Source organism: Sinohyriopsis cumingii, chromosome 1 (genome assembly GCF_028554795.1).
Source record: "Sinohyriopsis cumingii isolate HCF-2022 chromosome 1, ASM2855479v2, whole genome shotgun sequence".
Lineage (NCBI taxonomy): Eukaryota > Metazoa > Mollusca > Bivalvia > Unionida > Unionidae > Sinohyriopsis > Sinohyriopsis cumingii.
In genome coordinates this window covers 76,683,918-76,708,305 of record NC_142961.1, presented here as the reverse complement: position 1 = coordinate 76,708,305, position 24,388 = coordinate 76,683,918, and the positions used below count along the sequence as shown (strand labels likewise).

The window sequence follows — 24,388 nt, the reverse complement described above, 5'->3', positions numbered from 1 at the left end:
CAGTACATGGGAAATTTGCTTTTGGTTCTAAAATTACATCTATATACACATGAAGATAGAAAGACTTTTGTTTAGATTTTACCCAGAGTAAGATTATGAAGAGTATGCTTGTCTATGACAGCTACCATTCTTTTAATGAGTTGCATTTGGAGAAGGTGCTAGTGATGAAGGGGGAATCATTAGTACAACAATGGTAAATGAATTGGACCCCTCGGAAATCCTTCCTAGCTGGTGTTAGTATGTGATTACATTCATCAATGAATATTGTTGACTCACCAAACTTGGCTATATTACTAGTATATATATATATATATACACAGCACAGGGATCAGGCTTTATGCAGGGATGTTCATCTGGTTAACAGACTCAGCTTTTGTACTTAGATATATGTGTACAGAATTACAAATGACTCCTTATGCTAGTACTGGAATACATAGTAAAGTGACTTTTGGCTTTAGTGCTTGAATACTTTGCAATGAATACCAGCTTAAGTATATATGTATACAAGCACTTCAAGATGACAGACGATGTTCCTGTTGTTATCCTCCATACCCATGATGTCTTGCTCAGAAGACATAGGTGAATGACTTTGAATTCATTTGATACACAGGATCAATTAGCAGTGGGATGTACAAACGTGGCTTTTTTGTGTGAAAACTGCTTAGGAATTGTTCTGTTAATCAAGGAGATTTTATCCTGGTTTTAAAAGTTAGCTAAGACTAGTGACATTTTAGAAATTGGTGACAACTAGCGAATGACATCAAGTCAGATCTAAAGCATATAGTCGTTCTGTTTATCATGCTGATGTAAAGTGTGTCAGCCATTGATGGGAGCATGACAGATTTCCTTTTCATTTGGCTATGCAGATAATTTAATGAAATCATAGCCCGATTAAATAGATGTGGATAATTTCTAATTCATATTGATTAGGTCTCACTTGGTTAATTTACAGATTGTTAACTCAAGACTGCAGTTCATGGGCCCATACATGTTTTGGTCAATGGGTGAATTTATTAAAATTTTGTTTTACTAATATATTGCATTGACTAAATTAAAACATTCTTTTAGGGACACTAAAACATGATGATTGGTTTGTGTGATTTTTGTGACAGCAACATATGTAGGTTCTTTAGTTATGAAACAATTGGAGTAAAGTGCCTTGCCCATTGATGCACCACTGTCCACCAGTGCTGATCCATAGGCATGATTTGAACCTATTCCTTTGTAGTCGCAAGTCTGGGGCTCCTGCCTAGATTAGAGAGCATATTGGGCCTTTAGTAGGTCCTTGAGTCCATGGGAGGGTTTTAAACCTGATGAATCATTGTATGCATATTTGGAAATAAGAGGAAATCTCCATAGCAGTGATCAGCCAAGAGATATAAAAAAATACCTGGTTGTGTTTCATTAATGACTGACAGTTAACTGAAATATTCCTAAGAGGTGTGAGCACATTGTATTTGTTGTTGGTTTAGCTACAACTGAAATAATGAGGCTTGTCTATTCTACACATGATGGAGACCTAAAGTATGCTGGTTTTTTTTTATGGGTATTGTTCAACCTCAGCAACATATTGATGGTAATTAGACGTCAGACAGACCTAGGCTTTATTTACGATATATTGTGGTGAACAGTGAACACCATGTGACTAATTCATAACATTGAGGAAATGAAAAATTAGAAATTAAGGATTTCATAGTTATAAACATTTTTTTGTCACTGAAGACTGTGAAGGATTAAGAACAGAGACTAAGCACTCGTGGTTGTAAGATGTAAGAAGCAAATTAAGAGTAGACAACTATTCACTATGTACTGTCAGTATTAGTTTTACATGTTGCTGTGAAAAGCATCCAACATTGTAATGTGGAGAATGGTATTTCATTATCCTCAGCACTTTACTCAAGAGATCAATAATATCAGAAAGGATTCAGTGAAAACATTTTTACATATAATTTGTTAGGAGAATATATTTTTCGAGCCTATGTGACTTGATAGAGAAATGGTGTAGTGTCAAAATGTAGTAGTAAATCGATGTTTTTTACAAGTCAGATGAAACAGATGAATTAACAGATGAAGAATGCAATGTGAGAATTAAAGGTATTCACTTGTGATCAGAAAGTTCTATGGTTACATTGATTTTTAGGGCAGAAAATAAGAAGGTATCAATTGTACAGCAATACAAGTTTTCAGTATTAAACATGAAGGAAAGTAGAGATTCATATTCTGTCAAGTGGAATTTTTATTTCCTAGCACATTATTTCAGAAATGGGCACTTCATATAAGCAGACCTTTAGGAAAACCCAAAAGAATTTTTGTTGTTCAGTAGAGATGTTCGAAGTCTTACAATTAGTAAACATTAATGGAGCTACAGAAATAAAGTAAAATGTGCAGATTATTGTGAAGGCATTCTGCAGTTTAATTATTCAACTAGTGGTGATCTGTATATGGTGTTCATATCAATATTGGTATAGATTAGTGATTTTCTTAATAAAATTCCTCAAATTGTAAATTTATGAAAGTTGCGTGATTCAGGAAGGACACATTGTAGATGGACAGATAGGAAATAAACACTAAACCATTCATCTCACATGTTAATTTCATTCCCTTCATAACAAGTGTGATTTGGCTGTATAAAGTCATCCTCCATCGATTCTTGTTCTGAATGTAAATGGAAATGAAATTAGTCTGCAAGATTCGTTGGTAGTGACTAGGATTTTACTTAGAAGATTTCTCAGGATTCTTCACCATCAACATGATTCTGATGGAATATTATTTAGTATTTTTTCCCAGTTCCTACATTACTAGTGATGGCTGAAAAACAAGGCAAACCATCACTTAATTCTTCTATGGATAAAAATTACACAAAGATGACAATTTATGAGGAAGAGGTCCCAGTGATTTTGCGACGGAGGGGGTGTAGACTGCGGCTCAAAATTACATCCATTACTGATGAAGATCTCCAGGAGTATGAAAAAGCTTGTGTATGTAAATGCATGCAGCTGATTGAGTCTATTCATCCATTGCATATAATCTACACCCAACCTGTAAATTCTACAATACTGCCTGCCATTACATAATGCACTGACAGATTGGGATCCAATTTAGAATGAACACTAATCTGCTTGCATGTTATTCACTGATATTATTTTATGTTGTTCACATTGAGCAAATATGGAATAGAGCACATCATTGTCCTTTTATTTTTGTTAATTCTTCTTTGTTTGTTTGTGTTTGTTATGAATAAATATAGATTTTTAAATAAATATACATATAATTTTCATTAGTACCTGCAGTTTTCAAATCATAATAATGAAAAGGATCTTTTATCAAATATTAGGGAGCAAAAATAAGAGAGGAAATGTTATTTCTTTGGATTGAAGGTTATAGAAGAATTAGAGCTAGGTACAAATAAAGGTTTATCAATAATACAGTACAAAATGTTAACTCCACCTATTTTGGGGTTTCAGTAATTTCACATCTGTTAAAGGAAAATAATTTAAATAAAGTCCAGTTCTGTCAGTGTTTTGTTTTCAAGACATTATTTTGAATTTGATATTTTTTTGTGCCTTGCCAAATTAAATTTATAAAAAGAACTCTAAGCCTATCACTGAAATAGCTCAGGTTATCTAGTGATTTGGAATCTCTAGATGACCAGGGGTTATTCATTGACAAGTTTTTAGTTCTTTTTATAAATTTACCACTCTATATTTGAGTGATTTAATATTAGATGATCTATAAAGCCATATGTACCTTTGCATAATGCCCACTCATCAATGAATGGCATAGGCCCTTTTCTACATACACATGTACCTTTGTATAATGCCCACTCATTAGTGAATGGCATATATCCAGATCTACATACACATGTACCTTTGTATAATGCCCACTCATTAGTGAATGGCATAGATCCTGATCTACATACACATGTACCTTTGTATATGTACACTCATCAATGAATGGCATAGACCCTTATCTACATACACATGTACCTTTGCATAATGCCCACTCATCAGTGAATGGCATAGATCCAGATCTACATACACATGTATCTTTGTATAATGCCCACTCATCAGTGAATGGCATAGATCCAGATCTACATACACATGTACCTTTGTATATGTCCACTCATCAATGAATGGCATAGGCCTTTTTCTACATACACATGTACCTTTGTATAATGCCCACTCATCAATGAATGGCATAGGCCCTTTTCTACATACACATGTACCTTTGTATAATGCCCACTCATTAGTGAATGGCATAGATCCAGATCTACATACACGTGTACCTTTGTATATGTCCACTCATCAATGAATGGCATAGACCCTTTTCTACATACACATGTACCTTTGTATAATGTCCACTCATCAGTGAATGGCATAGACCCTTATCTACATACACATGTACCTTTGTATAATGCCCACTCATCAGTGAATGGCATAGATCCAGATCTACATATGCATATGCCTTTGTATAATGCCCACTCATCAGTGAATGGCATAGATCCAGATCTACATACACATGTACCTTTGTATAATGCCCACTCATCAGTGAATGGCATAGATCCAGATCTACATATGCATATACCTTTGTATAATGCCCACTCATCAGTGAATGGCATAGATCCAGATCTACATATGCATGTACCTTTGTATAATGTGCACTCATCAATGATCTACATGTGCATATACCATGTACAATGTCCACTCATCCAGATCTACATGTGCATATAACTTTGTATAATGTCCACTCATCAGTGATCTACATATGCATATACCATGTGCAGTGTCCACTCATCCATTACACAAAGGTACAGATCTGCCCTTTTCTACATACACATGTACCTTTGTATAATGCCCACTCATTAGTGAATGGCATAGATCCAGATCTACATACACATGTACCTTTGTATAATGCCCACTCATCAAAGAATGGCATAGACCCAGATCTACTAACATGTACCTTTGTATAATGCCCACTCATCAATGACTGGCATAGATCCAGATCTACATATGCATGTACCTTTGTATAATGTCCACTCATCAAAGAATGGCATAGATCTAGATTTACATACACATGTACCTTTGTATAATGCCCACTCATCAATGACTGGCATAGATCCAGATCTACACACACATGTACCTTTATATAATGTCCACTCATCAAAGAATGGCATAGATCCAGATCTACATATGCATGTAGCTTTGTATAATGCCTACTCATCAATGAATAGCATATATCCAGATCTACATACGCATGTACCTTTGTATAATGTCCACTCATCAATGAATGGCATAGACCCTTATCTACATACACATGTACCTTTGTATAATACCCACTCCTCAGTGAATGGCATAGATCCAGATCTACATGTGCATATACCTTTGTATAATGCCCACTCATCAATGACTGGCATAGATCCAGATCTACATACGCATGTACCTTTGTATAATGTCCACTCATCAAAGAATGGCATAGATCTAGATTTACATACACATGTACCTTTGTATAATACCCACTCCTCAGTGAATGGCATAGATCCAGATCTACATGTGCATATACCTTTGTATAATGCCCACTCATCAATGAATGGCATAGATCGAGATCTACATACGCATGTACCTTTCTATAATATCCACTCATCAGTGATCTACATGTGCATATACCATGTGCAGTGTCCACTCATCCATTATACAAAGGTACAGATCTGCTAACATGTACCTTTGTATAATGCCCACTCATCAATGAATGGCATAGATCCAGATCTAGATACACATATACCTTTGTATAATGCCCATTCATCAAAGAATGGCATAGACCTGGATCTACTATACCTTTGTATAATGCCCACTCATCAATGACTGGCATAGATCCAGATCTACATACACATGTACCTTTGCATAATGCCCACTCATCAGTGAATGGCATAGATCCAGATCTACATATGCATATACCTTTGTATAATGCCCACTCATCAGTGAATGGCATAGATCCAGATCTACATATGCATGTACCTTTGTATAATGCCCACTCATCAATGAATGGCATAGACCCTTATCTACATACACATGTACCTTTGTATAATGCCCACTCATCAGTGAATGGCATAGATCCAGATCTACATATGCATATACCTTTGTATAATGCCCACTCATCAATGAATGGCATAGATCCAGATCTACATACACATATACCTTTGTATAATGCCCACTCATCAATGAATGGCATAGATCAAGATCTACATATGCATGTACCTTTGTATAATGTCCACTCATCAAAGATCTACATGTGCCTATACCATGTGCAATGTCCACTCATCCAGATCTACATGTACATATACCTTTATATATTGTCCACTCCTCAGTGATCTATCTACATGTGCATATACCATGTGCAATGTCCACTCATCCATTATACAAAGGTACAGATCTACTAACATGTACCTTTGTATAATGCCCACTCATCAGTGAATGGCATATATCCAGATCTACATACGCATGTACCTTTGTATAATGCCCACTCATCAATGACTGGCATAGATCCAGATCTACATACGCATGTACCTTTGTATAATGTCCACTCATCAAGGGATGGCATAGATCCAGATCTACTAACATGTACCTTTGTATAATGCCTACTCATCAATGACTGGCATAGATCCAGATCTACATATGCATGTACCTTTGTATAATGCCCACTCATCAATGACTGGCATAGATCCAGATCTACATACGCATGTACCTTTGTATAATGTCCACTCATCAAGGGATGGCATAGATCCAGATCTACATATGCATATACTTTTGTATAATGCCCACTCATCAGTGAATGGCATAGATCCAGATCTACTAACGTGTATTCTTTTGCATAATGCCTGTACATAATTGAACTGCATGGACCTCTGTATACTATCCACATGTCAGTGAATGGTGTAGACCCAGATCTACATGCACATGTATCCTTGTATAATGGCCACTCACCAGTGAATAGCATAAACCAAGATCTACATACTCATATACCTTTGTATACTGGCCACTTGTCAGTGAATAGCATAGACCCAGATCATACATCACATATACCTTTGTATACTGTCCACTTTTCAGTGAATGGTATAGACCCAGATCTGCATATACAGCAATCTCTCATTATAATGCAGTAGTTGGTGTCAATTACTGCTGACTGCATTATGCACTGAACCATGCTATAATGATAATAGTATAATATATGGAACTATATAATGGGCATGGTCAAAATTTGTTGAATAAATTTGAGAAGGAAATGATGAAAAAGACAAAATGTCACATTGCTTTCTTTGAACCCATATTGTTATACACTGGTATGAGTTTGATCATGATGTCCATAGTAGTACTGCTTTATATTTAGAAAAGTGCTACAACAAAGTGTGTTATAATGGGGGAGAGCTGTATGTATCTTTGTTTGACCCTTTACTTTGTGTAAGCACTTTTGGATGCCTCTGTTCCATTCTTTTGGAGGCTCTATTGGATACCTCCATCTGATTTGCATATAAGCATGTTTGGATGCCTGTGCACCATTCTTCTGGAGGCGCTATTGTTTACCTTCATCCGATTTGCATATAAGCATTTTTGGATGCCTGTGCACCATCTGCATGTAAGCATGTTTGGACACCTATATAGTAAACAACAGCCATTTTGAGCTGGTTTTCATTGTTAGAAACTACAGGCATTAAGGCAAATGATCATTACATCACATCACATGTTTGCTATTTAACATTTAGTCATAATCTGCAATTTAAACTAATTTGGTCAGGTTCTCCAGTCTTCAGAATGGAGTGCACAAATTTAATTCAGCACTTTATTGAGTTTGAATGTTAGAATTACAACTGTGAAAGCTTCAGTAAGTCAGATAAAGGCTGTTGCTGATGTTAAGGCAACACTGATATTTGACAATTTATCAAATTATGTTCATTTTGCCATGTACATGTATATCTAGACAAGGAGGTTGAAAAAGGTCAGCAATGGCTGCTCACAGCTTTGCTCACCTGGTAGTGAGCAAGTTTTCTCAAGATTTTAAAGCATATAAAAATTCTTCTGTGAAAAGCAATATGCAGCTATAAATCTTTAACCTGTCTATCAGTAACAGATGTGTGCAAAAAAAATGTAATTTTTTTAATATTTATGTTGAACTTAACATATATTACACTGCTATAAATTTTATAGGCAGACCTGTGCACATCAAGTAAATTAGGTAACAGGTATTCTATTTATAGCACATTGTAATTTGTGGCTTGGGCATATGTATATTGTTACACAGCAGTATACACCACAAGGTAAAAGGAATAATACCCACTCATCATTGAATAGCATAGACCTGAATCTGCCAAGACATAATGTCTTGGCATAATGTCCACTCATCATTGAACAGCATTGACCCAGATCAACAGATATACATGCACCTATGTACAGTGCCCATTCATCATTGAATGGCATAGATCCAGATCAACAGATATACATGTACCTGTGTACAGTGCCCATTCATCGTTGAATGGCATATACCCAGATCTGTTCACACATAATATGCTAAAGAAGTATTTTATTTATCATTGCAAGCTTGACCTTGATCTACTACTGCAGGCAGATCAGCTCAATTTATAATATTAATTCTGATGAAAATGTATTCCCACAGGCTGATATACAACAGGAGCATTTTCGCTTGACCTAAATGTGAATTATTCCAACAGTTGTTGTTGTTGTGGGGTTTAACATCATTTTTCAGCACACGATAGGCTATACATGGCGGCCAGTATCAATGGTGGAGGAAGAACCAGGGGAAACCCCCTGGAAAGAACCACCGACCCACGAGAAGCTACTGGCAAGCTTTCTCACATACCCACATTGGCTGAATCTGAGACTCGAACCGGCGCAGACAGAGGTGAGATGTCAGTGATCCGTAACGGAGAGCTCTTTAGACCACTCGACCACTTGGGGCCCCTAATTATTCCAACAGAAAATTCCAGTCAAACTGTAAACAAGATTGAACCTAAAATATTTTGAACTCAAATGCTATGTGAACGTTCTGATTACAAATTACACTCATGGACAAAAATTTGCTATGTAATAATTATGTTTATATTATCTAAAGTACAACTTACAATCATGGACAAAACTTAAACACACAACTAAATACACACAACAATTCCAACAGTATAGCCATTTGTTCATTCTCGAGTGATTTTAGATGTTTCTTCATTTTCATTACATCCTGATCGTCGTGGAATCTACTTCACCTACACATTGCTATGTGAGTTGTTCTATCATCTAAAAACTATGTCGATATGCTCACATTTTCATGCTTGAGTGACTTTTTTGTTTTCAACTTTACATTTGTTACACCCTTCGTAACTCTGGCCCTATTTCGGTACAGACAACTAATTCAGTTCCCATAGACCATAATATGAATTTATTTCCTAATATCTATATTTCTTTGGTGAAACTTGCAAATCATGCTATGATGTGACGGTCAATCCAAGAAGAAACTTGTACAGTAATGAAAATAATACACTGCTTTGCTGTATTTGAGAAAAATTCCCATGTTGGTGAACACTATAAAAATATGTTTCACAGAGACCTTTCCATTTACATCCAGGAGATCTTTAACAGTGACAGTGCTAAGATGAACTTAGTTTTATGTATAAATCTCTTAATGCATTAAATTTACCCAGTTAACATAAATTATTTCTGGTAATTATTTTCAGTCAATTAGCAACCTTTTAATTACTGTGATATTACCACACAGAAGTTGGTTTGGTAGCCAGTACTAAAAATTTGTGGCCTCTAACCCAAGTCAAATCTTTTCTTGCATGCCAATTATATATACATGTAGTCACTAGCATTTTTCCTTGAAACCTCTTGCAAAAAGCATACTTGTTTCACAATTATCATTTTGAAGCTACTGTATTGAGGAATTGACTTCAGTTTTGCAGCTCACTGTAATAATAAACCAATAACATTTTCCACAAAAGAAAAAACATTTTTCTGAAACTTCTTGATACATGTACAGTGTATGCAAAAGTTGTAATTTGGTTCCTTTGTTGATATGTATGCTAAGCTAAGTGAATTACTATACAGATTCCAACAGATGGTACTAGGACAAAATGGTAGCGGACAAAATGGTAAGGACGAAATGGTATGGACAAAATGGTATGGACAAAATGTTAAGTGGACATAATGGTATTGGACAAATAGGTATGGATAAAATGGTGTGGACAAAATGGTACGGATAAAATGGTATCGGACAAAATGGTACTAGGATTAATTGGTATAGACAAAATGGTATGGTTAAAATGTTGCAGACAAAATGGTATGGGACAAAACAGGACAAAATGGTACATATATTAGAATTTTGATTGCTAATGAAAATAATAATTACCTAAAATCATAATAAATTTTAATTTTTATACACATATTTAAATATTCACGCGTCCATAAACTAACTGAAAAAGATACCAATACAAATGATTTTTATTAAATTCGTGTAACTTCGGAAATGTTAATTGTATTTTATTTTTAAAAAATAAAGTGAAACTGCAAATAACTTTTGTCGAATCTTTCAAAATGCAACGATACCAAATAGTATTTCAATGCAATTTTAATGACTGTTTTTCTTTTACATACCCTTAATTTTTGGTGCCCCGTCATTTGCGCACATGTCAAAAACACGCCGACAATATATTGCAGCAATTGTGACATTTGCGATTAGTGGAAAAGTGACACACTAGAAAGCCTGGTAAGACTTACGAGACCTGTGTATATTGCATATATTTGGTGACGGTCTGCCTTGCAAATTTTTCACAACTCGTACGAGTGACATTTTTCGAACTGTGTGAGTTGAACCTAAAATATAGCCAATCTGGTGTCAGACAAAGCTGACAGTTTAGAGTAGAATAAACTAAATTGCAGTCTGAGTTACAACAGTATTGTACGGTATATAGACCGCAGATCCAGCATACCGAGAAATTGAAGTATAATGTGATTACATGGAGGACAACTTCATCGGAAGACCAAGGAGAGGAAGAAGAGGTAGACCAAGATTCGCAATTCAGTTGTGGAACCAATATTCTAGATGCATCGATAACCTACCTCGCAGCAACAATGCTCTCGAGGGTTGGCACAATGCTTTTAACGATGTCGTTGGTTTTGCCCATCCGACCGTCACAAAATTGGCACGAAAACTACAACAGGAGCAGCATAGCACTCAACTTCAGCATCGTCAAATGGAACTGGGAACAACAACCGGAAAGAAGAAGAAAACATATGTTCGCATCAACGAAGCACTTCACACCATAGTGGTCGATTACAATAACCGAAATCCAGTTACATACTTGGGAGATATTGCTAGAGTGCTCAATGTAAATGTTATCTGACTGCGACTAGGTTAAAAAGTTTAACCTCATATTATAAATTTTATTTGAGTATGTCTTGGATGTGTGACATTTTTTAGTTAATTTTTTCTATTTCTAAATTATGTTGTATAGTAGTCAGAGGTTTTGTCTTTTGTCATGTAGCTTTGTAGTTTGCGCTTTATTTTTCTTGAATTGTTTTTTTATTTTAAAATTGTTTGTATAGGTAATTATTATAAATCATTCATGGTCAGTTCACAATAGCAGCCTATTAATGTTATTTAGTGAAAACTTGTCTGTTTTTTTTTTAAATTTCGTATTAATAAAATTGTAGTTGTACCATTTTGTCTGTACCATTTAATCCTAGTACCATTTTGTCCCATACCATTTTGTCCGTACCATTTTGTTGGCACCATTTTATCCATACCAATTTGTCCAGTACCATTATGTCCACTTAACATTTTGTCCGTACCATTTTTTCCACTACCATTTTGTCCGGCCACCAAACAGATGTCTGACACGGGAAGTTAATCTGTGACTTATTACATAGACTCAGATTGGATATACAGTATTCAAAATGTTTGTGTTACTCAAAGGTTTACTTAACATCACTGAATGTGCTTCTGTAAAATTAATATCATTTGTCCTTCCATCAGAGTTGCATGTTTGGCAAATGTTCACATAAAAAGATATGTGTAAAGTCATTGCAGCGATTTTCCTTCCTTTTTGACTTCCATTTTCACTAGCTTTGAGAGACCTTTTGCTTCTGTTGAAATCACAAGTCAAAAATGTATAAATTTTGATTATTTGCATCATTTTACTAGAGGCAAAGAAAGAACCACCCATAACAAAACCAGTGAAAATATTTGAGAAAAAAAGATGTGAATTTTAGAAAAATCTGGAAAAATTACGATAAACTGTTAGACAAGTTGCAGAAGCAAGATATAAAACTTAACTGATATTGTATATGTAACTTTGTTTAGTGGTCTGTTTTTGTCCAGATTGATGTTTTCAATGTTGATCAAATTAGAAAGAAAATTTTTTTGTTGAGCGACTTTGGTATTAATAGCTGAAAATTTCTCTTGCCTAACTTTAACACTTGCAGATAACAAGCTCCACTTTCAAAAGTTGAGAATCATTCATTAATCATGCATTTTGAATTTACTACAGATTTTTGGGTAGATAGCAATACTGAGAAAATGCATTACACCATGTTTTTAATCAATCTGCAGAATGCAGTAAAACAAAGTGTAAATGTACAACTCCAGTCCATCTCCAACCCATCATGTTAATTATCAAAACCTCATGCTCAAATCCTGCAAGAGACACAGAGTGTAACAATTCAGTTACTCAATTTTACTAAGTTTCAATTACTAAGCACAAATATCAAACTGTGCATATTCTGCTGAAACATTAAAGAAACCACTGATACATTCTAACCTAATGTCAAGTGAAACCTTCCCAGAGGTCTTAAAATTGCACAGTTTAGTTTATAGACCTTGTGAAAATGTAAATAGTGAAATCAGTGTTAATTCTTGTACAAGTACTGGTTTGAATACAAAAATGTAAGTTTTTCTATAAATGTTAAAAGTGAGTCATCCAACTATATACCCACTTATGCTTCACTAAGTCTGTGGTATAGAGAGGGTTTCACCTGGCAAGTCTCAATATCAGACTCATCATGCCAAAGCTTGATGAGGTAAAACTGATACTGAATCGAAATAGAACAGTCCCTGTGTTAGGCCTGTGTGAAACCTTCATTGCTATTGATATACAAAATAATGAGCTTAGTATAGAGTGATTTGAAACAGGTTTTCTATGAATGAAGAAAAGACCTTGACGTCAGTCAGCTTGAGACAGAATGGAGACAAGTCAGTCTTACCTCATCAAAGTCGATTCTAGTATGTTATGTCTGTAGGCTGACTGATTCAGCTGCCTCTTGGATAGAGAAGTTTGAAACTGAATGTGAGATAGCCTAAGTTATTATGAAAGGGGATTTCAACATAGATTACTTAGGTTGTAAAAATGCAAGATGACTAAGCATGATTGAATCTTGTATGTTGTCTGAACTTGTTACCTTGGTTACAAGAGTATCAGGAAAATCAGGTACACTAATTGATCATGTTTATACTAATAAATCAAAGAATATCATTGAAGTATAGGTACCTTATGTTTCAGTAAGTGACTATTCAGTTTGCATTACATGCAAAGTAAATAGTAGGGATATATGTGATGTAGAGCATAAAGTTATCTCCTATAGATGCTTCAAAATATTCAGTGTTGACATGTGATAATATTAGTGCTCCATCTCTTACCTACATACTTAATCAAAATATTGCCAAGGGAATCATCCCATCTCAACTGAAGTCTAATAAAGTTTTTCCTGTTTATAAAAGGGGTTCACAAATCAAATCCAGACAATTATTGACCAATATATATTCTGCCAAACATATCCAAACTGTCTGAAAGACAGGTTTCCAAACACCTATAGTTACTTGTCCAAGTACCATTTAATTAACCCATCCCAATCTGGATTTAGATGAAGCAACTCCTGTCATTCTGGGTAGAGAAAACTCATTGAAGAATGGTTGTTTGCATGCCTTGACTTAGTTGATAATAATATGGAAACTTGAAAAATTCAAATGTTCCCATTGATCACTCTCATGGCTCAAACCATACCTGTCTGACAGAAGCCAATAAGATGCTATTGATAACATAAAATCAGAGCTGATGTTCATCAACAAAGGAGTTCTACAGGGAGCTATGTTAGGGCCTGTATTATTCATATTGTTTATAAATTACTTACTCTATATTTTCAAATTCAAAAGCTGATCCATATGCTGATGATACTACTTTGCGTAAGTCTGATTCCAACTTTATGACTTTGAACAAAAACCTGGGTGAAGATTTATGTCAAGTTGAACATTGGTGCTCACTGAATAATATATATTGGTCCTCTGAAATCCAAGGCAGTGATGATTGGAACTAAGCAAAGACTATGAGTGAACAGAAATCCAAAACTTGAGCTGTATATCTCCAATAGTGAAATTGAAAATGCTGACACAGAAAAACTTCTGGAAGTTCAAGTTAATAAGAATCAAGACTGGAGTAAGCAGGCAAAACACATTTGTTCTGTAGTAAACTCAAGAATCTACCTTCTACAGAGGATAAAATGCTATCTACCACCCAGCTATTGAAATTATTTTACAATGCAATCATTCTTTCACTTTTGGACTACTGCTGCACAATTTGGGGAAATACAACTGATACTGATATTAAAATAATTCACAAACTTCAAAAAAGGGCAGCAAGAATTGTCCTCTATATACCTTTTGATACACCATCCAGAAGTCTATTCTCGATATTGAAATGAATGAAATTTTGAATACAGGTAAGTCCCTACTAATGTTCAAAGTGAAGAATGAACTCTTTCCACAATATCTCAATGGTATGTTTCATTTTAACCCATTACCTCATGCAAAAACCTTTGGACGCCTCTACTCCATTTGCATACAAGTACCTTTGGAAGCCTCTACCTGATTCGTATACAAGCGCCTTTGGATGCCTCTACCTGATTTGCATACAAGTGCCTTTTGACGCCTGCTGTAAACATCAGTCATTTTGAGCGGGTTTTCATAGTGCCACCTTTGGGGAAAACCCCCAATTAAATACTACATTAATTGCCGTGAATGACCATTATGTCTGATCATGTGGTCGCTGTTTATGCTCTGGCCGAATTCTGCTATTTAAAGTAACTGGGTTGTATTCGCCACTCTTCAAAATGGAGGTCGCAGATTTCGTTCAGTACTTATGGAGTTTTGACAGAATCACAACCATGAAAGCTTCAATAATAATAATAAAGCCTCTGATATTGAAGTAGGCAGCAATTAGTTTTTATAAATGATCAAATTCAGATAACTCAGTGATGCAGACACAGACAAAGAACATGTAAATTTCGAGTACGAGAAATGGCAGCTATGGTTGGTCATGCGGCTTCACTGACTTGACGGTGAACAAGTTCTCTCAAGATTTTAAAGCACATAAAAAAGTCTTCCATGAAAAATAATTACACAGCTATAATGATCGGACTTTACTCTTGCATTTTTCCATACATAATAGATGCGTACCAAAATATAAAATGGCTAAAATTGCTGTTAAACGTAACATACACTACACTGCGTAACAGTTAACAGGCTTATGTGTATTGAGTTGAATAGGTAACAGGTGTTCTATTTACAGCGTACTGCACTGGGTAACTTTTCTATGTGTATCGAAGGGCTAAAAAGCCATACACTATGAAGTAAAGGGTCAAGTAAAAAAAGCATTATTAAGGACCTACAGGACACACTGTACTAATGATATGGAAAAATGGGAACCAGCCTGGAAATGGGTGAAAATAAAATAGAGCATATACAGGGTTCCCATGCTACCGGTAAATCGGGAAAAATGATAATTGTTTTCCCGACTGTGAAAAGTCCTTGAATTTCATGAATATTGATGAAAGTCAGGGAAAACCCCAGGAATTTTCCGCCACCACTTGATGCTTAAAACAATCACATAATTGAGTTGTAATTAAACTGATCTTGAGTTAAATTTATTGAGTTCTAACCAGAATATTCGGAGGGTGCAGTATGGATCATTTGGGTGTTTGCAATAAACATATCTATTGAGTGAATCCAAATGCACAGTGGATTAGATTTGTCTAGTAGTTTTTTATTTTCAAACTCAGCACGATATCCGTATCTTTTGCTACTTAGAAAGTATGAAAACTAGTCTAGCATCACAAGATGCCAACATGCTCATGGCAAGACTTAGCTGCTTACTTGATGGCTGAGCAAACTTGAACTTTGTTAGATCGAGTGATATATGCATGAAATCGATATGAAACTTACTTATTTTCTCAGATATTGTGAGTAATAAAATTGTAATGTCTTTAATCTGCTGAATTACAAGATAAAAAGCGTTGATGGAATGTTACCTGGTACTCATGATTTGCATTGCTAGTCACATGAGTACACAAATCTAACAAAGAGAAAAAAAATAAAAAAATATTAAATGAAAGTCATATGCTGGTTGTAATAAAAATTCAAAAATGAAAGAACACAAAATTCTCCGTATTTATATATTCCAAGAACAACATCTGGAGTTCTGTTTACATGTGCTCTCTGTTTGATAAATCAGACTGGCCAGATTGCTGGTTTTTACAAAAAGTATCTGACTTTCATTTAATATACTCGTATTTCTGTACAACACCATTAAAAAGGAGTTTTTTGTTGATATCACGTGACTATTGGACTTCCAGTGTCGTTTGAGATTTGTGAAGTTGTGTGACTAGTAATGCAAATGGCGAGTACATGGTCATGTTTCATCTATGCCATAGTTTTGTCTAGTCTGTCAGAGGATTAAAGACATAACGTTTATAATACTTGCCATTTCTGAAGAAGAAAAAAATCATTTTCCTATTGATTTCATGCAGGTATGAGTCGCTATAACAGAAGTTTAAATTTGCTAGGCCTACTGGTAAGCGACTACCATATGTCACTGAGTATGGTGGCGGCAAATTCCAGATTTTCTATATGCAGTTGCATTGACACCATACCCCAACCGTAATGTTCAAATATGAAAAATGGGTTGGGAATATTCAGAGGAAACCCGGATTAGAAAACGCACTGCTATTTGTTTTAAGCCAAATTTATAGTCCAAATTGTTGAGTCTCAGCTGAAATGAGAAATTATATATTAAAAAATGATACGAGTCCCTGTATTAATACAGGCTTCGGGACTGGCTTAACGAATTACAAGTTGATTTTACAGAAAATTCAGTTCTTGTTTATACAACAGTGTATAACTTTGAAGATATTTTCCTAAAATTTAAATCAACCCTTTGGAAATATTTTTTAAATGATGGATTTTTAAGCAGATCGTTTTAAGGAGATTTGGTTGTTTGAAAAATCTAGTTTGGGATTTTATTGGCACAGATAAATTTAGGGTTAAACTCGTTTTGTTACAAGACAAGATGATTTTAATTATTTGCATTTATTGTTTTTTTTTATACTGTAATAGAAAATGTTTACTTCTATAAGATGCATGCATGCATGCATATATATATATAATTCTTTAGAATTATAGGTTTTAAAGGAAACTAAAACTAATTTTTGTTCATTATGCTGTTCCCACTTGGCAACATAATGCAGGTCAGCAAAATAATGTTAGAATTTTTATTCTGTACATTGAAATGACTTTACATGCCAATTTATAGGAATATAATCAAACTTGTTTTGTGTGATACATTTTGTCGTTTTGTACATGATCATCTTTTTGGACTTGGATGTCTTGGAGAGTCTTGAAAGAGAAACATCTTAAGATTTAGAAAATGCATGTTTTACAATCTAAAATGTTGTTTTATTCCATTCAGTAATGGTCATATGTGAACCTTGTAAAATTTAATTTCATCCTGGAAAAACCCTGGAAATGACCGGGAAATTTATCTTTAGAAAAGCATGGGAACCATGTATATATAGGTTTGGCTGACCAGAATTGGTTAATTATGTAAGTTATGTTTTAGGAAAAAGAATCTTTTGAGAGCTTATCCTAGTTGTAAGTGAAAAAAATAGAGATTGTTTTATTGAATGGAATTTCAGTCCTTTAACTGTCTTGAGTTTGGAACACTCATTACTAAAAAGCACCTCACTCTGGTGCGGAATTGAAAGCACATGTTTCAAATACATGCAGGCCCAGAAAATGCCACTGCACATATCCTTTCCTCAACTCAGAAGCTGACATCTGTTTCATCTATACAGATAAATATAGGTTTGATCATGAGCACTCAAAAATTTTAAGTTACTGAATTTTTAATATCATGGTGTTTGCATAGGTTTACTATGGGAACTGAATTAGTACTGTGGGTCCTATAGACAGCCACAGCAATACAGTGACTCCACATATGCAAGTGCAATTAACTTTACTATAAATGCAATCATATGGTTCTATTTGTGGATAACAAGCAAAATTAATATTTATTGTAAACCACAGAATGACTATCAGTTGGATATTAAACACATATTCAGATATATCAACTGTTGCCAAGAAGGGGGGAGGGGGAACAGTGTGTAGATTTGACTATGTTAGGTAGAGTGTTTAGAATTTGGTTTATATCTAAGCAATGCATATATAAAATTGATACAATTTACCATTTATAGAGTAATTACAGTAAGCAATATGATATTTCCTAGTTGTGGTTTGAAACCTAATGCTTCACATATGATCACTTAATGGTGATGACCTCTCATGACTTTTCATCCCACTAATTTCCTTCAGTGAATGTTTTGAAAGTTCATATTTTGTATTTTAATGGACTTATGTCATATTTGCTATAGTTTTAAAGTATGTCTTCTGAGGGTAATTTTAGGTAATTTTTGTCATTTAAATCTCTTTTTCTGTAATAATACATGTACATATAGATGGTCACCTTGACCTTTTACTCATTGATTACATAATATGACAAGGCTGGCAATATATTTCAGCATTAAATAGAAGAGCAATAAATGGTGATATTAGAAAAGACGATAACTATTAGACAGCTTCATTTTAATATTTTTTTCTGATTTTCTTAAATAAAGCTCAAATATTTCAATGTTGCCTGAAATGAACCATTGGTCTTAGATGAAGATGAACTTGCAGTATGACCTTTAGGCTTTTAAATATATGGTAATACATATGCTGCTTCTATAGCACATAAAATATATAGCTGCCAGTGACAATTTCACCTATACTAATTAAACTCAATATGTGCAGGCATTTCAAAGAAGGTAACTTGTACAAAATCTAGATCACTGTAAATGTCTTGAATGATTGACTTTTGTATTTCTGACTTTTTATTTCATCTTTAATATCATGGACCTGATTTTACTTACAAACTTGGCATGCGAGATCAGTGCTTCTCAGGGAGAGTAATTGTACCATACTAAAATTTGGACACTAACATAATTTTTGGCCTTGATCGACTCTGGGATTTCTCTCTATGCCAAAGTCTGTACATTGCTGGCAATTCCAAATGTCTGGCTGTTGGGGAAGAGATTACCCTATGTACTAGATATCATGTCAAGTCAAACTGCAAACAACAAAGATCCTGATCTGTCATAGCATAATGTGCCCCCAGATCAGGGTCTATGTTGTTCTAATGATTACTTCTAACAAACTGCATTGACTCGGATCTGTTGGTGCATTATGGGATGGCTGATCTGGTTCTGTGCAGTTGACAGTTGGACTAGTCTTGTAAGTACATATGGTAGTTTTGAGAAAGCACTTTGTTTTTCTTTGCTTATTCTATGATGCCAAAATAGTCCAGAGGTTCAGAGCTATGTTTGTATACATAAATTGCAAACTTTGTAGATTTAGCAGTATTCACAGTCAGTGAATGTCCATGCACATTATTCATGAAAACCTGCTGAGGAGGTATTCATGTGAACACCCCTTTCCCTCCTACAGATGCAACACTGCTGCAAACATTGTTGATCTGCACAGTGGGCTGTGCAACTCAACTGATCACACTTTCAACATCTAATTTCTTTGTGTGATTATTACTGCAGTGTGCAAAAAGGATTCCATGCACATTGTGCACCGAATCACTGTAATCAAGTTTTTTGCATGATGGAATCAAATATTGCATTTGCTTTGATGGTAAATTTGTATCAGCTAACTTGGTCTTGCAACATATGGTGTTTAAATTAGTATCTTCTATAAGAATAATAACAACAGATGTAGATTAATCAAGACCATAAAATGATCTCATCAGCATTTAGTTCTGACCTTGACCTGTCTGTAATGGATTACTTATTGACTAGTACACCAGTAGGTCAGTCTACACCATATACCTGGCACTTGCGTTAAAGAAAACCAAGTAGACCATGATCAGACGAGTGCACTGTATGATTGCAGATTAAGGGTTTTAAACGCACTAAAACTCTTGAAGATCAGATTCCTGTTGATGCACAACCTTGTCACATTTTGATTTGCATTGTCCAGGTTTAGAGGCCCCATCATTTCATCACTGTTATAACTTTTGAACTCAACTAATGTCAGAGTAGCATTTGGAGTGGTGCATCACTGCTCTAACTTGTTATCTCAGCTTGGTCATGAGGCTAACTGCATGGCACTGTGCCCGTTGTGTGTTAAATATTAATATTAAATATTGACCATAATGCATCTTGTGTATAGAAGATGTCAGCATTTGCTTGTGACCATACTGGAGTCCACATTTCTAATCAAAATTTAATAAAACTTGGAATATGGCTTTAAATGATCAAAATCTTGGAGGGGTTTGATAATCAGTGAGATTTATGCATATCAGTGAGGTGATCTTGAATTTGATTGGTTAACCTTTTTACCACTAGAGGCCATATTTCTGATCTGGTTTTTTTTTCAACATGGAATTTATGCTCATTTATTAAAATGTAAGATTCAATAATGAATGAGATCCACATATACAAGTGAGGTGATCATGCATATGATTGAGTTTGTTATCAATCTGGAGGAGACTGCTCTGGTGGTCTAGAGGCCAGAGTGTCTGCCTCGGATGTGGGAGGTCGCATGTTTGAACCCTGGCTGAGTCATACCCGAACTTATAAAATTGGAACTAGCAGCTGCCTCACTAGGTGCATAGGATTAAGAGGTTAGTGCCAGGACTGTCCAGCCAGGTGTCAGGATAGTTAGGCTGGGTGGAACATGATGCTACATGTCTGCAGCATGATGCTCCAGTGTTAGAAATCACTATAAACTGTCACACTGCAGACATCATAGCGATTTGACTGACAGTTTTTTAAATCTACGTTAACAAACCAAATCACACACACTCCACTCTGGAGGCCACATATCTTTATCTAATTTCAGATCTAATTTGGATGTCACATGGTATATATGATTATATCATTAAGATCTTGGATGAGTTCAGTATTGAATGAAAGCAATGCATACTAATGATTTTGCATCAGACTGTCTAAGCTTGTAATGTATGCCTCAGGAAACTTCTGATCATTTATTAATCAAACTTGAAATAATTTCTTGTGTCATGAAGAGCTTTGATGGGTTCAGTAATAAGCAAGATCCATAGGTTAATTATATATGATCTTGCATCTGATTGGCAAACCTTGTTAACACTCTGGAACTCTGATCTAATTTTTGTTAAACCTGGAACATGCTCATATTATCAGAACCTTTTACAGGTTCTTGAATGAGCAAGATGCACACATAATAATGTGCAGATGTTGCATCTCATTGGCTGGGCTTGCCGTTAGTGAGGGAGGTTCATCTCTGTTTATCAAGTGATCTTGTATGTGATAGGAACTGCTTTTTTCCACTCTGGATGACAAAATTGTGAAAAAAATTAGAGTATGGGCTAATAACATCAGGATCTTGGGCAGTTTGGAAAGTAAGGGGGAACCCATGCATATTAATGAGGTGCTCTTGTATGTGATTGTCTGACCTTATTACCACTCTTTAAGTCATACTTTTTATCTGTTGGTTTATTATCATCAAGATGAAGAAGACTTTGAGTATGAGCTGTGAATATTAATCATATCTTTATCTTTAGAAAGAAATGTAACATTGTAGTAAAGTAGGTCTGATCAACTGAAAACTTTATGTAGTTTACATAGGCTATGTTCTTACACTGCAACATAAGCTTGCTTAGTGACATGGTCGACTATTAAGTTGTGTAATCAGTTAAGTGAAATCAGGCACACTTGGTCCTCTTGTTTTTATAGCATCTTCACATACATGATGGTATGATGTCATCTGTTATTTTATTGTCAGTTGAGTTTCTTTCAGAATTTAAGTAATCTATCTGTATTCTTACCGGGGGCCTTCCCATGAATTGTGACATCACAGATGTGATTTCCCTATCCTACATCAATATAATAGCATTAGCATTGATTGTGATAAACTGGTAAGACTTTTCTGACAACTGTAGCACTATTATTAGAATTGATTGTCAGTATTATTGCATCAGGCAATGGTGCAACACCATATTTTGTAGAACACAGCATAGTCTCTCTTTTCGATCCTGCACCCCCATCCCCACAAGTACCCAGTTCTTATCTTGGATGGTTCAGGGCCCCGAGTGGCCGAGTGGTCTAAAGTGCTCACTGTTCCGGATCACTGCCATCGCACCTCTGTCAACGTGGGTTCGAGTCCAAGGCTCGGCTAGCATGGGTTCATGGGAAAGCCAGCCAGTACCTTCTTGTGGGTCAGTGGTTCTTCCCTGGGTTTTCAAGGGTTCTTCCTCCACCAGTTATACTTGCCGCCATGTATAGCCTATCTTGTGCTGAAAAATGGCGTTAAACCCTAGAACAACAACAACAATCTTGGATGGTTCAAAAGATAGTTTTGTTATCTTTACAATGGCTCAGTATCAGCTTAGTTTTAAGTCTCTTTCCCCACTGATATAAGGTTTGTGTAACAAATTTTTAAATTTGATTCTGAATTGTAGTTATTGGCAGATGTGAAATGGTAATCTTGCATGAATGGGGACCATGATTTAGTGCATCAGAGAAAGACATGACTTTATTGATTTATTCACATGAGATTGATTTAGAATTGTAAACAGGAAAAGATCTAATGCATTCTGCAGTTATCACCAACAATTGGTCAAGTTCAGTTTTTTTTATATTGACATTGGAGGTTAATTTGGGTCATTTATATTTACTGGAAATATGTTTGATTGAATATTACATTTATTTGGGTCATGAGCATTTACTTTGAAAATGTTATTGTATTTCGTCTGAAATTCTTTTCAGTATTTTTACACATATAAATACAGTTGATCTTTATTTGATTAGTCCTAGAGGTTTTTCCAGAAGTTGATTTGAAATTTTCTAATTGTTCCTCAAAATATGAATAATTACAAATTTTAAAAATTATAAAAATTTCAATATGCAATTTTTAGTATGTGTAGTATTGACCCAATGTAGCCATGCCTGGAAATTATATGGGTTTACAGTGTTTGCTTGAAATTATAAGCAGGCAGAACAGTGTAGTCCTTTGCTGCGTTATACGATGGTAGATCTGTGGTTACACTGTTCACAGTTGTGTAGTATACACAATTAGCAATCTGATTAAAATTATGTCCACTGTCTTACATAAAGATCTGACAGTGACTGATTAAGGGTCATGTTCTAGCTACGATGTCGTAGCCTCAACTTGATTTGTTGTGGTTGAGGTTACGAACTGATCCCATATCATGTAATGGAGCAAAAAAAATTGTCACTAAAGTCAGAAAAACAAACAGTGTAGAAATCAACTACATAAGTATAATCATGTTGTGAAAGAAGTTTGGCTTATTTTGAATTTATTAAGCCCTTACACGATAAAATAAATTGGCATGGTTACTCTAACCTTATCCTGTCCGCCATGACAGATAATGCGAGACTCTCGCCGTGACCTCTTTTCTACGTAAGGCTTGCCAGAACATATTTTGGATATTCTACGCTATATTATTATCAATCAAGTGCGAATAATCGCTTCTTGGTTGAATTTCAAAGTTGCCGATAAACCGTATTTACTTTTAATGCGCAGAATTTGTGACCCAAACGGCGCCAAATTTTTACTACGATTTGTTTACATTTCCAAATAAGGTGTCAATGTCCTTATATGGCACACAAACAAACGAGGCTGAGAACGGAAGTAATCATTATTTGAAATAACATGGCGGACGATCTAAACGAAAATATCGGCTGAAAAAAGTAAACGAGATTTTACAACTATTTCTACAATGATTTTCTATACTTCCGGTATTAAATAAGAGGACTACTCTATTTATTGGATTATATGCAAGGAATATGTTTAAAGTGTTATTATTAGGCTAAAAGAGCGCCGGGTGTGATTCACACCCGGCTTGCTCCATTAACACATATATGCTCATGTTAGTACCCTGTCCACGAGGTACGAGTAAGGGTACTAATATTAGTACTAGTCATGTTCCAGTGACCTGTGTTATGACCATAATCGCTAATTTTATCAA

The 24,388-nt window shown here is 35.1% G+C and overlaps 1 protein-coding gene across 2 annotated transcripts in view; it reads left to right on the top strand.

The window, feature by feature from the left end:
- Positions 1 to 24,388, top strand: part of LOC149807158 (microtubule-associated serine/threonine-protein kinase 2-like) — a 346,090-nt gene that overhangs the window by 79,393 nt on the left and 242,309 nt on the right. The window contains exon 1 of one of the 2 annotated variants that reach the window (XM_089962854.1): positions 226 to 2,978. The exons of the other annotated variant lie outside the window; for it this stretch is intronic. Within the exon in view, the coding sequence (XP_089818980.1) occupies positions 2,805 to 2,978 (174 nt within the window). The 5' untranslated portion in view covers positions 226 to 2,804. Of the gene's footprint in view, positions 1 to 225; positions 2,979 to 24,388 lie in introns of those variants that run through there. 2 annotated transcript variants of the gene reach the window in all.